General features: G+C 36.9%; 1 protein-coding gene across 1 annotated transcript in view; it reads right to left on the bottom strand.

Moving 5' to 3' along the window:
• SDK1 (sidekick cell adhesion molecule 1) overlaps nucleotides 1-14,721 on the bottom strand; it is a 1,154,843-nt gene that overhangs the window by 770,464 nt on the left and 369,658 nt on the right. Inside the window, exon 5 of the mRNA XM_069084769.1 lies at nucleotides 1,873-2,032. Within this exon, the coding sequence (XP_068940870.1) occupies nucleotides 1,873-2,032 (160 nt within the window). The remainder of the gene's footprint in view (nucleotides 1-1,872; nucleotides 2,033-14,721) is intronic.

Below are 14,721 nucleotides of genomic sequence, written 5' to 3' on the forward strand. Positions count from 1 at the left end.
AGATTACATCTCAGTTTATATATTTTATGTGAGGTTGATTCACATACACATGCACACACACACACACACACACACACACACACACTATAAATACATGTTCACAGTCTGAAAAGGGTTTTACCTAAACCTTCTCTTTTCCTTCTCTTCTGCAGAAGTTCCTGGCGTCCACAACGGAACCAATCAGATATTTATTTCTGTAAGTTTCAGCATTCCAATCCCCTAAATACTAATGGTACACCTTGCAAATTACTCTTGGAAAAGGACCTACAGTTTCTCCGACGATCTCCACAGAATAGATATTCACTTCGCTTGGGCCCAGTACTCCCCCACTAGATTATGAGCTCCCTGAGAGTAGGGATAGATTTAGTTGTAGTTGTTTGTGTGTTTGTTCTGTCTTTCTATCCCCAGCGCTTAGCACAATGTCTGACACTCAATAAATGCTAGCTACCTGACTGACTGAATAGGCCTAGAAGTCGACCCACCCTCCCAGGAATAGCCAAGGATGCATCCTTGGGCACTCCCGCTTCTTATCTCTGCCCTCTGCTGTTAGACTTACTCAGTAACAGCTCTTCACTAAAGCAAACACTTCCAGGAGCCAGAACTCAGGCCCATCATACAAATGATCACTACCAGGTTTAACACTCTCGTTAAGTATTAGACAATACTGGGGATGAGGGGGAAATGAGGGGTGCAGCACAAGCATAGTATCTTATCCCAGCTATTCTCAGTCTTCATGTCCCAATATTTTTAATACATACGAGCATCAAGGACAGGAATAAGCTCTATGCCTCTGATGTCATTGGTAAAGAAACAAACTCACATGAGGAAAGGCACTGAGAAACTGACTTGCCCAGGATCACAAAGCCAGAATGGGTCAGGACCTAAACCTGGGCCTTCCTGACTCTAAAGCTATATTTCTATGCATTTCCTCATAACACTATCAGACTGCCTTAAACATTTTCTTTAAATAGCTGTATTATATTGATGATTGGCATCATTTATTCTGAATATTTAAAAAGCATATAGAATGGTAATCTATATAGACAAAAACACTGAACTTTATAAGATTTAATTATAAGCAGTGTTGGCAGTGTGGCAAGAAAGGAATGGATGGCAAACACTGAGAAACATCCCCAGTGGTCACTGCACAACCTTTCTTTCCCCCCAAATACCAACTTTTTTCACATTTAATCTCAAAGTTCAGAACTGATGCTTTACCCCTTTCCTTCCTCCCTATCTTCTACCTTTTCCCATCCTGACATTTGATACATAGGAAAGTTGTACTTACTGACAACTGCATCCTGAACCTTCTGACCTAATCATCAATAATGAAATATTGTGATGAAACATTCAAGCTTTTTGAGGTTTTACAGTACTTCAGGGTTACTATGGTTAGTATCTATTGCCACAGTAACCGAGTCTATCATGGAAAAGTATGTCCTTGCATTTCTCCATGCCTACATGTCACTTTTGCCATGTAAATGTTTACCAAAGAAGTATCAACAGACTTACTATCCAAAAATAATGTTTCCCCAACACAATAAAATATTAATCACATTTTAATTACACATTTTCTTCCTTTACTCCATTAGAAATGCAATGCGATATTTTCCACTTTTTGTATTGTTATATTTAACAAGTCAATTATTCTTTTTTGTTGTTTTTTTTGTTTTTGTTTTGTTTTGGGGGTTGTTTTTTTTTTTTTGCTTTTTGGAGTGGGGAAGGCAGGGCAATTGGGGTTAAGTGAATTGCCCAAGGTCACATGGCTAGTAAGGGTTAAGTGTCTGAGGCCGATTTGAACTCAGGTCCTCCTGCAAATAAAATATTCTAAACATATAGACTCTAACAAAATTTTTTTAAGTAATAAATTACTTATATTCGCTGCTATAGGTGGTGATCTCATTGTCATTACATATCCACTTGAACTCCAATGGCCAACTCCCTTCAGCAAGGCAAGTGAGTACAAGGCGATTCCCTTCCAAATGAATCTGTGGTAAACCTGGTTCGGTCTTGAAATATGGTGCAACGTCATCTGAAATAGACCAAAGACATAAACATTCAATTAAATACAAACATGGAAATAACATTGTCACAAATAACAAACGAAGTCTTCTACAAGCACCTAAAAAGTAAAGTAAATAGGATAGTTGTTTTACATAATGAAATTTTGAATAACCTGGGAAATTCCCTAAGAAACATGTGGGATACGACTTACTGTCTGCACAGGGTTAGAGACTAATAAACTAAAAGTATCTGACATGCTGATCCTGTTGCTGTCATCTAGTCTTTTATCAAAATACTGATTCACCAAGTAGATGTAACTGGACCTTGACTTGTCATGATCCAAGTAATATTGTTCATCAGTAACACAAAAACATTACTTCTCGTGAAACAACTTCACAAGGAGAAGTTAATGCCATACAAACAATTTACAAGTGGGAAATATTTTCATAGCATCATAGACTGAAAACAGAAAGAGCTGCTTATATAATATTTAGTCTAATTTTCATTTTGCATATGAAGAAACTGCAACACAGAATATTTAAATTACTTGCCCAACAGTAGCAGACCCATAATTTAGACCTATGTCTTATGACTTGAGATCCACTGCTTTTTTCTGCTTTACTATGATTTTTCCATAGACAACAAAATTTGGACTTCAAACATGAAAAAAAAAAATGGGGAGAGGGAGAGAAACTGAAAAACAGGGAGAAAAAGAGAAGACAGTGCTCGAGAGAAAGGGAGGAGGAGAAGGAGAGACAGAGACTGAGAGACAGAGAAAGATTCAGACAGGTTAGAAATTGTAGAAATGTAGTCTATGGAGAGTTAGAGAAGCACCTCCACATTCAATTGGATGGCATTGCCCCAGGCATGCTTGGGAACCGTTTTCTGATTTTCCAGACAGACCTCTATCAACTAAGTAAGATGATGTAGGGTTAAGCAGGGAGGATCACCCTCCATAAACAAGAGATTCACAGAGCTTAATGAAGGGTTTGACTTTCCAGACACTATGCTGCTTATATTCAGTCCATCAATCTTACCTTCTCAATACCCTTAGAACCTCCGATTCCCTCCCCTCTTGGGTCTTTCAGTTCTAATAGGCAAACTTTTGGCCTTTTCTTGCCAGGAACCAGGTCTCCAAGCCATTCCCTGGCCATCCTCACATCATGCCACTCTTTCTATTAAGCTCCCTCCCTTTCTCACTCCCCTTAATGTGCTGTCTTTCCCACATCTTGAGATCAAGGACAGTCTTGATTCCAAGTACTTGTATATTCAGTGCTTAATACAATGCCCGGCATTTAGTGATTGCTTAGTAAATTCTCTATCATTAGCCCCCCAAAAGCAGCATTTTTGCATCTAATTTAGATTATACAAAATCTGAATGTCATATACTTCTGTTATTCATTGTTCATACATTGTTTCTCCCTTTCAAAGAGATTTGACTTCAAAGTTTAAAAAGGAAACATGAAAAAAAATAATTAAGACTTGATTCTATAAGACAAAGGATGAAACAAACAGTTTTCCCCTTGGGAGAGAGGTTGGAAACTAAGGATGCCAAACACTGCATGTGTGATCATATCTGTTGCTTTGTTGGTTGGATAACTGTTTTTCTTTGTAACCAGGAGTATTTCCATGTGTATGAGAGAAGGATAAAGGGAAAACACTGTAATGTTAAAAAAAAAAACAGCAAAAAGCATCCATTTTTTAAAAATGGGAAATAGTAGATATGAGAATAGGTAGTTTATGATAATCCACCTTTCATTTAATTTAATATATTTCTTTCAACAAATGCCAGTACTGTGTAAAATTAAAATCTTGAATTGATGAAACTAAGTTATAGTATCCACATTGCCGTTAACTAATAATGTTAAAGTTGACCCTGGGTAAATCACTTAATCTCTTTTAGGTTCATTTTCCTAATCTATACACTGAGAAAAACTAAACTACATAGGATCTAAGGCCCTTTCCAGCTTTAAAATTTAATGATTCTATATTTTCTTAAATGAGCTATGAATCTCTGAATGAGAATTTTCTTCTCAAATATTATATTACATTCAGCATTATTTTCCTGGACATCTCACTTGGGTAACCTCTAAGTATAGATATTTTAAGATCATCATTTTTTTAAATAAGAAATGAAAGTCTAGGAGGATTTTAACATTCACACAATATATGGCTCCCTGTTTATGTTAGATAAGTATGGCCTAGAAAACTGAAATAACATGTATATAGAGTTTAAGTCCTTTATTTAAGAGGCTTTTTACTAGTATGTGTTGATAATTATACCCCATCAAAACAGTTAAAACTAAATCATCATCTCTGATTTTTTTCAATAATAATAGCTTAATCACTTGGTGTGTATATTACATTATTTCAGGCTATATTTTACACGTATCCTTGAATTTTCTTCTGCCAAGTCACTGTTCAATTTTCCTTTTAAGTTGCCATGTACTGTAACTGGAATCATCCATTCTTCTCACCTAAACAGGCCAATAAAGCTGAACTGCAATAGATATGGTTTTGATACCTAGGGATTTACTGAGCTATAGACCCTTATTAATGTCCTGCCATTTGTATTATATTTAACCAGAGAACAAGTGATGGCACTTCTTATAGTTCCAATGACCTACAAGAGCAACTCATAAAAAATATATCATTTTGAAAAGAAAACGCCTGAAGGCAGATATTCAGAAGTTTAAATTTTGTTTTACTAGTAACCTACCTTTGTCAATTTAATATATTACATAAGGTGTCTAAATGAAAATGATGCCCTATATTATTCATAGAGTGGAAACAGTTCACTGAACACTGACTATTAGACTCTTTAGAGCACAGCGATCCACTAGGGAAAAACTCCTTTAGCTAAGTTAGTAAATAGACTCAGACCCTGACAAGAGTAGAAAGTGTTAGAATTATAACCCCCATAAACATAACATAACATAAGAGAGATAGATAAGAGAGATCCCCATAAATATAACATTTAACATGAGAGATAAGAAGACAACAATGTCAGTCTTCTAAATAGGTGAAAATTATTTCCACAAGTGTTCCAGTATTAAATCAAGAAACTAAAAGCACCCACTATATGCAATGCAATGTGCCATGGACAAATTTATATTTATTTGTCATGGACAAATCTATTATTCAGCATGGGTCAGACAAAATTATGTCTTAACAGTGGACTTGAAAAAAAATCGGGAAAAAAATTCATAGAAAAAACACAAAAATGCTGAATGAATAAACCTGCAGGGGTGGGGAACTTGCTGCCTTGAGGCCATATGAGGCCTTCTAGGTCCTTGGGTATGTCTAACTTTTACAGAACAAATCCTTTTATTAAGGAAATTTGTTCTGTGAAGTTTGGATTCAGTCAAAGTGCCACACTTGAGGACCTAGAGAGTCACATATGCTCTTGAGATCACAGGCATTCCACCCCTCATAGAAGGTTTTGTGGAGAACAGTTAGTGGAAGTGAACTCAATTCCACAAAAATTAATGCAGCATCTACTAAAAGGAAACACAAAGACAAATAACAAGATCCTTGCTCATAATGTTTATAATGGAGTAGAAGAGGTAAGACAAAAACTCAAATAAACCTGATATCAGCCAAAATATTCCAAGTGAATAGAAGTTACTGAATTTTATTCTTACAACAACCCTAAGAAGTAATTTCCTATTATTATGCAGCTTTTACACAAAAGGGAGCTGACAGAAAGGTGTAATGGGAATGTAAATTTGTAAGATCTTCCCTGCCCCTAGGCTAAAGTGCACCTAGAGCCTGGGGTGGGAGGCTTGTTTTTCAGTAGATACTTCTTGATTGGCCAGTGGGTCCAGAAGGTTGTTACATTCTCTGAGCCAGGAGAAGGCTATATAAGCCCTGATGTGTAGCTTTGTTTTGGGGCTCACTTTGAGAAGTGTTCTGTGATTTGATGAAACTCTGGGCGAGCCCCCTGGCTTTGAAACCCAGATGTTGATTTGGTATGGATGTAATGGTTGGACAGTTTGGAAATCTGTCTACTTGATCTGTTTCTGTCTTGATAATTCTGCCTGTATACTTTGAAGTTGGGGGTGCTGACCTTTTTCCCCTGAACTAGGTAAACGATACATATTTGACTGATTAAAGTAAGCTTGTTAACCCATTTTGAGTTGCTTTCCTTTATGAAAGCAGATCCAAGAACCTGTGTTGGCATCAAACCCTGGGGACGCTTGGGGTGCTTGCTGCTACAAAAGGTTAAGTGATTTGCCCAGAATCACGTTGCAATCTAGTATCTGAGGCATGGTTTGAATTCAGTTCTTCCTAAACTTCAGGTGAATCCACTGTGCCACATGCTACCTTTCAATCAATTCAGCAGACTTGTATGAAGGGCCTGCAATGCAAGGCACTGAGTTAGGTAGATAGATAGATAGATAGATAGATAGATAGATAGATAGATAGATAGATGTAAAGATAAAGATGAAAATCTTGATGAGAAAGTCATATTTGAGGAAAGACAGAGAACAACAAGTTCTTGACAGACAAAAACAGGAAGGAAGGTTTTTTTCAGGCAAACAGAATGCCAGTAAAGGCAGGGAGGTCAAAATGAGGGACATTATTTTGGTAAGGGTGAAAGTAGAAGGACCCGCAAGTAGTTTAACTTCATTTGGAAACAATGGCAGATAAGGCTAGAAGGGTAAACTGGAACAAGATTATGAAAAGGACTGTTTGACCTTATTCATTGAAAAATTGTCATTGGAGAACATCTCTCATGTGTTTGTCACTAAAACAGGACTATTTACCCTTTTAATCAGTGACCTGAGCAATGAAGTTTAAAGTGTGTTCATTAAGATAGGATCATAGATTTAGAGCTGGAAAGAACTTTATCGAATTCTTGGTTTGGGGAAAAGGGAGAAAAAAAGACAGAAGAGTAGATAGGACTATAATTCAAAATGACAATTCAGAGAAGTGGTCAGAAAAGCATTCAATAGGGAGAAATAGAAGATAACATACTTAGGGAAGAAAATAAACTGTCTAAATAAAATATGAATGACTATATATACACTAAATGAAAAACATGGGCAAAAATGAAAAGCCAACTGAATATGTCAGAAATAACAGAGACGGTCTTTTAAAGACAGATCATGCCCCAGGAATCAATAGATTAGAAAATAGTATGAACATGCAATGAGAAGCTGTTATTATTCAGCACTGGTCAGACAAAATTATGTCTTCACAGTGGAAATAAACAAAAGAGAAAAAAATTTATAGAAGAAACACAAAAATAATGAATAAGTGAACTGGCAGGGGTGGGGAACCTGTTTCTTTGAAGCCACATGAGGACTCCTAAGGGGCCTTTGGGTGTGGTTTTTTGACCGAATTAAAGTTTTACAGAACAAATCTTTTCATTAAGGGAATTTATTCTGTGAAGTTTGGATTCAGTCAAAGGGCCAAACTTAAGGACCTAGAGGGCCACATGTGATCTTGAGGTCACAGGTACCCCACCCCTCAATACAGGGTTTTAGGAAGAACAGTACTGGAAGTTAACTAAATTCCACAAAAAATAAGTAATACCTACTAAGTTTGAGGCTAATTACTGGAAATGAAAAATAATATAATCTCTGGACCCATTTAGCAGGAGATGAGGCATTTACACAAATAACTAGACTTTAAATTAGAACAAGATTAAATGTATATGATAGATTAAAAATGATCCAAGTGATTCAAAGAGGGATGAATTGCTTTTACCTAGGGGGATCAGAGAAGATTTCATGGAAGTGGCGTAATAGGAACATAGAATGTAAAGAGTCCTAGAAATTATCTAATTCAAACCTCTCATCATAGAGATTTTTTTTAATGCAGTACAAGATACCTTAAGTGACTTGCCTGAGATCACAATCTAATAAACAGCTGAAGCATTATTTGAAATTAAGTCATGTATAACTCTTGCCACTATACCACAATGTCCCCATGGGACCTTGAGATAAAATGAGTCATTTAGGTGGAGACATGGTGAGACGTGTGGGGGAGATAGTTCAAGGATAGGAAGAGCAATCTAGTTTGTGGGGAGTATAACCTATATGGAGAAGTACTGTGAAAGATGGTTGAAAGGTAGATTGGAACCAAACTGTGGAAGACCTTGAATGCCAGTGTAATGAATTGATATTTTACTTGATAGGCAATAAAGAGCCCCTAAAGGTGTTTGAAAAAGGTAAGGGCATAACTAGTTCTATGCAGTACTCCAATTATTTTAGAAGTGATGTGAAGGAAGATCTGAAAAAGGGAGAGCCTAGAAGTAGGTACACCAGTAAGGAAGCTGTTACAACAATCAAGATAAGAGGCAAAGAGGGACTGAACAAGGGCCACTGAACTTTAAAAGGAGGGAATGGGGATTAAAAAAATATGAGAGGGGGCAGCTAGGTGGCGCAGTAAGTAAAGCACTGGCCCCTGAGTCAGGAGGACCCGACTTAGGTTCCGGCCTCAGACACAACACACACACACACACACACACACACACACACACACACACACACACACACACACACACAACTAGCTGTGTAACCTTGGGCAAGTTAGTTAAGCCCAATTGCCCTCCAAAAGGGGGAATATATATATCAGAGAGAGAAAGAACAAAACTTAGAAACAGATTAGAGAGAAGTATAAGGAAAATAATTAACAATGATTCTAAGGCTTTGAAACTAGCCATGAGAGCTACAGAATCTCTCTCTCTCTCTCTCTCTCTCTCTCTCTCCTCCTCTCTCTTCCTCTATATATATATATATATACATAAATGCATATATAGATATAGATAGACATATTTAAATGGACACAGTTCCTACCTGTAATATCAACTTATTAACTTAGAGCCATGTCTAAAAACATGAAGGTGAACTAATTTCTCAAGTCTACAACTGACTTCATAATTCTATTATATAGAAGCCATTGTGTAATAAATTGACTTTTAAGATAACTCAATGAATGTGTGAGTCACATTCTATTTGTGAGATAGAAAAAAATTCTTTCCTTTTATCTAACTGGGTATGAGCCATCATTCTGTTCTCTACTACTATGGAATTGTTACATGGTAAGCAACTAAAAGATTCAGAGTCCTGCCACTGGAAGCATAACCACTGTAGCAAATCCATTTCTTCCTATCTGGTCAAGGTAAAATCTCTATCCCTCATAAGGCTATGAAATCAACACATTTTTATGAACTAGCTATGATTTTCAGTTTTCAATATCTGTATTTCTAGATAGCACCAAAAAGCAGCCAGATTGGAGAAAGTGTATATAGAGTAGCATAAGTGGGATGGATTGAGAGACCAATATACGAGATAACTAAAGAATGAGAAGACAGCAACAGCATAGAAAATTTCTTAGACCTTATTAAAAAAAAAGTTGATTAAGAAAACAGCAAAAACTACCTGCTTCTAAGCCTGCTCTCCCATCTATACAAAGTCTTTAAGAGAATCATACGTATATATATATATATATATATACGTATATATATAATCATACATATATATATATATATATATCAAGGGCATCCTCAATGAAGATTTGATAAGTAGGAAACAAGTCAGCTTTTTACAAATGATATTTAAATGTGAACTACATCTCTAACATTTCACAATTAAATTAAACATGCAGAGAATTCAAGATGTCATCAGGATTGTTATTTGTTGATTATGAAAAAATACATTTGACTCAGTAGAACAAAATGTCAGCACAATAAATGCTTTTATAAAAAGGTATCCATACATAACAATAATATAACAATAGAAATAACCCTATTCACTGACCTTCTAGTTGTAAACATCAGGCAAGGACTAAAGTAGGAAAGTGTATGTTCACAAAGATTATTTGTCATTGTGAAAAAGGAGATTCAGCAAAATCTGAATCAAAGAGTCAATCCTTTTGAATGGTGAATCTCTCCAGATTGTTCCTGTTTAGAGATAACATTGCACTTTCCCAGAACAGAGCTTTCTAGACATCTGTAATCACTCAAAAGAGTTTAATCTGACTGTCCACATAGTAAGAACCTAAATGAAGGTCGATTGCCCAGATGTCCATATGCATACGGACAGGCACCCTATAGAGTTCATCTCTCAGTATTCTTATCTGAGATGGATGGCAAACATGAGTTGCACTTATATTTGATCAAGGAAAGAGGGAGCACCTTTGGGGAAACTGCCAAGTTCCCTTAGTGAGCCAAGAATTCCCATTAAAGCGAAGGTCTATCATTTTAATACGAAAACTAACAGTTTTTCTATATGGCAACAAAAAATGTAATACGATTGCCTCTAAAGATAATTATCACACAGAGGACAATGGAGAAGTACATGATATGTGTGATCCAGCTACAACCTATAACCCATGAGCTCACTCTCCACTTTCCATCTGCAGCTGTGCTTGGTTTGACGTCAACAAAGTAAGATGCCCCTCCCAGGACAAGCTGATCACAGACATGCCATTAACTTAGTTTTGTATTGCTCAGTGCCTTCCTGCCTTCCTCAGTCTCCTGTTCTCCTTAATTGCAAGGCTGGAGGATGTAGCAATATACTCTTCCCAAAACTTTTCTTTAGCAAAAGAGCAGGTATCTAGGCTTTCCAACTAACTCTCCTCTTTGCATATGTAGCTCTCCTTAGCTGGAACTCCACAGAACATGATGAACCCGGACCAAGTAAACCCTCTGCTAGATCTCTTCCCACACTCGTCCAGGTTCTTTTTGTGTGCTGTCTTCTCCCACAAACTTTTGGTCAACTTGAAGGCAGGGATGATCTTTTTCTTTTTTGTATCATCAGAACTTGGCACAATACCTGACATTTATTAAGTGGAAGATTTAATAAATGTTTATTGAATTTCATTGAAATGAATGAGAAACCATAAGGAACAGGAATAAAAAGGTCACATCAAGGAACTGTATAGGAATTAAGAGGAAAATATGGTTTGGCCACAATGAAAGATCAAAGGATGACAGGTAGATAGCAAAAGAGCTCCATGAAAACCCTGGTAATACTAGGGAAAATCAAGGAAAGCATTCAATACTTTGTGTGGACTTACTGTGGTGAATTTATGGTTGCTGGACAAAAGTAGGACAGGACTGGCCATGTTATTGGAGAGAACTCTTGAATCATTTGAGTATGTGATATAGAAAATAATTTTTCCTTATGTGATATAGGCAATGTGATTCTGCTAGAGATTACCAAATGCTGGGCTACTATTGTGATTTTTAATGGAAGAATTTAAAAGATCAACCACTTGACATCAATGAAGCCAAAATTCAGAAACTATTTTGTAATGTAGTTGAGAAGACTCTCTCAACTATAGTAATCTCAGGCTATTCGATACCTGGCCTTTTTCTTCTTCATTGTAAAATAATGACAAAAAAGAAAGGATAACCACCCTCCAGTTAGCAGTTGAATCAGTTGTGCTATAAACAAAGGGAGCTTCAAAAGCATATAAATCCCAAATGTTCCAGTAAAGTGACAATGAAATTTATTAAACTATCATAATCAGTACTATCAATCAGGTTAAAGTCCAACAGAAGAAGGATTAGAAATCTCAGCATGAAGGGTGCAATCAGGTTGAGCAGGACCTGCCATCATTGCACTCTGCTTTTTAGACAACTGAATTTTCCAGGGTAACTAACCTTTGGGTTACAACCACTAATCTTCTTTTCAAAACTTCTTTTATATCAAACTCAAACATTTTCATATCCTAGCTTATGAATTAGCCACAAATTAACCATATAAAAATTTTGTCTTTCAAATTTCACTGGCAAAGCATATCATTGTTCACAATTTATAATTTTTCAACAATCATTTCCAAAAATATGGATAGCTAATTTTTCAGGGTCATTCACTCATCTAAATTTCATCTCACAATATTCTGCATGAAAAACATTGATGCCAAGGATTCAACCTTCTGGTATTGCATTTTGTCCAAAGAAATTATTTTAATCTATTTTTACATGGCAATATAACATTTGTTATATAACTCTGTTATACAGTAGTAGTTATGTTTATCAGGTTGATAGCTTGCTAAATGCATGTATTCCAGATGCAAAATATAAACATAGACTAAACTCAACCTGGAAGAATGGTTTTGAGTATATTAGAATATCATTAATCTCATTATAAATCTCAATATTAAGGGATCATCCATTCTAGAAGTAAAACCACCATATAATCAAATCTGTCCTATACTTTCACAAGACTTATTTGAAACTGACCTTTCATTACCAGCTATTGTAAGGGAGGGCAGCTAGGTGGCACAATAGATAGAGCACTGGGCTTAGAAGCAGGAAGATGCATCTTCCTGCATTCAACTCTGACCTCAAACACTTAGTAGTCATGTGACTCTGGACAAGTCACTTAACCCTCTTTGTCTCAGTTTCCTCATATGTAAAATCAGCTGGGGAAGCAAATGTCAAACCACTCCAGTATTTTTGCCAAGAAAATCCTAATGGGGTCATGAAGAGTAAGACATGACTGAAAAATAACTGAATATGAAATGGAAGGTAGGAATGCTATCCAGAAGTAAAACAGCTAAATGGTACACATCAGGGGGTGAGGAGGAGGAAGAGGAAGAGAATTAATGGATCTGAATGATTTACAATCAGGTCCTAAATGACTTGTACTGCTATACCTCATATACTTGATTGATCAAATTCTTCAAAGGTATCATGATGACTTTTCAAAACTATTTTCAAATGAATGGAATATGGGGGTGGGAAGGAGACTAAAATGACTATAAGGAACTTCCACCAAAACCTACTGCAAGCCCTTGGGTTCTCCAAGGCTATGCCAGAGCTAGTAAAGCCTTAGAGAACCAAGAATCACTTCCAAGCCATGAGGAGGCCTGTGTTGGAGTGTGCTTGGAAGAATTGAGCATGGTCCCAACAATAGAATGAATCTGTTGATAAGGATGAGGGTTAACTTAGCTAAGTATCAAGAGACACGTTAAAAATAGGTTAGCCATGTAGTGACAAAAATCTTTGGTCATGGCAATCCATGAGTCAAAGAAAAATTAAAAATGTCCCGGATTCCTTTGTGGCCCCCTTCTGGTTCTATGGTGGCCATGACAAATGATGGGAAGGGGGCAAAGAGGATACTAAGAATTGCATTGTGTTTCAGTCATCTTCAAACTTTAAAAGAATCGGTGGAACTCTAAATATGAAATTCTCATCCAATGCCCAAATTATTACTAATGGAAAAGTAGGGGTCACTAAAAGAGCTTTGCAATTTTCTGAAACAATCTAGCTCACTCTCCTCTTCTTGTTCTAATCTAGGCCTAACTCATGATCTAACTTTTCTGACTGTCTCACATATACATTGAGATCAATAAGATCTACTGCATGTTGAAATTAGAGGAATAAATTTTCTTCATCCACTTGTTCTTTTCCATGTGTATGACAAAACCAAGCTCCTTTGAGTGATTACAGTTCTCTTCCAAAGAAGTCTGCAGTGTTTCAGGGATTGATGCAATGAGCACAAGGTTATCTCTAAACCCAAGCATCTAGAGGAACTCACCATCCAAAGGGAATTTCTCTTTAATTTAAATTCACTGCTGAATCTGCTATATCACAGTGGCAAATAATCCTTGGTGAACATGTATATCACTATTTTATGCTCTGCCTGGTTGTAATGATAATGGGGATTTGAAGATCTTCCCTGCCCCTTGTATTGGCAAGCAAAGAAGTAGTTAACACCTTGTTTCAGCTATTTAATTATTTAGCACCTTGTTTCAGTTCAAGTTTCTTCTGAGCCTTGACCATGATTGAGAAAGAGAACTTGTGAAGCCCACAAGTTGTGAACCCTAAAACCTGTGAACTCCTATCACTGATGCAACAGGAAGGGGAGGAGCTAATGACCATATGTAAGGAGAGGCCCAGGCTGGAAAGAGCAGAACTGAAAAGGGAGCTCTTGTGGAAGAGGAGAAAACTTGTGGTATCCCAGCATTCTATGTTTGTCTGTTCTGTCTGTGTGGACGTCTGTTTGTGATACTTTCTACAGAAGACCTGGGACCTTACTGGAAGTGCTGAAAGAGGATTTTCTGGTTGTCTGTTTACAAAAGTACTGGAGGAGGGTTTTGGAGGTCCTGGGACTTTACTGATGATTTGTGTTGACCTCTTGGACTTTGTTTGTGGGTCTTTGTTGATTTCTATGTTGATAATTTCTGTTGAGTTCTCAGACCTGGTTGTTGGGTCTATGTTGATTTCACAGGCAGAGAGTGAATTGATGATGGTGCCAGCAATGTGTACAAATATTACTGTGGCTCTATTAAGCTTTGTGTTCCCAGAAACAGGAACTGTGGAGGACTTGAGTTGGACTGGACACTGTGAGCTTCAATATGGAATGGAAACTGGACAAGGAACTGGATGAAGAACTGGACAAGGAGCTGGAAAAGGAACTGGAAGCTGCCTGTCTTTGAGCCCAGGTGAGAGTTGTATAGATTCCAGAAGAAGCTGAGAGCCAGGCTCAAGTCAAGATGAAAAGATCTCTTCTTGGGTACCTGATGGTGACTGAGGAGATTATGATTTGCTGTGACCTAGGGGTGGAAAACTTTGACTTTTGTACTTTATGTCCATTAAGGAGACAAGCTTCCTTAAGGATGACTGAATTAAGGACTTGCTATATGACTGAGTTACTAAATGAATGTACTTTGTTTAAAACTATGTGGCCATTTTAGTGATAAGTTGGTATGTCATAACAGTGTGAATGCTATACTTTGATTTCTATGAATGTT

The sequence above is a fragment of the Petaurus breviceps genome, unplaced genomic scaffold (genome assembly GCF_028583685.1).
Source record: "Petaurus breviceps papuanus isolate PSGF00001 unplaced genomic scaffold, PetGlider_PUasm1.0 175, whole genome shotgun sequence".
Classification (NCBI taxonomy): domain Eukaryota; kingdom Metazoa; phylum Chordata; class Mammalia; order Diprotodontia; family Petauridae; genus Petaurus; species Petaurus breviceps.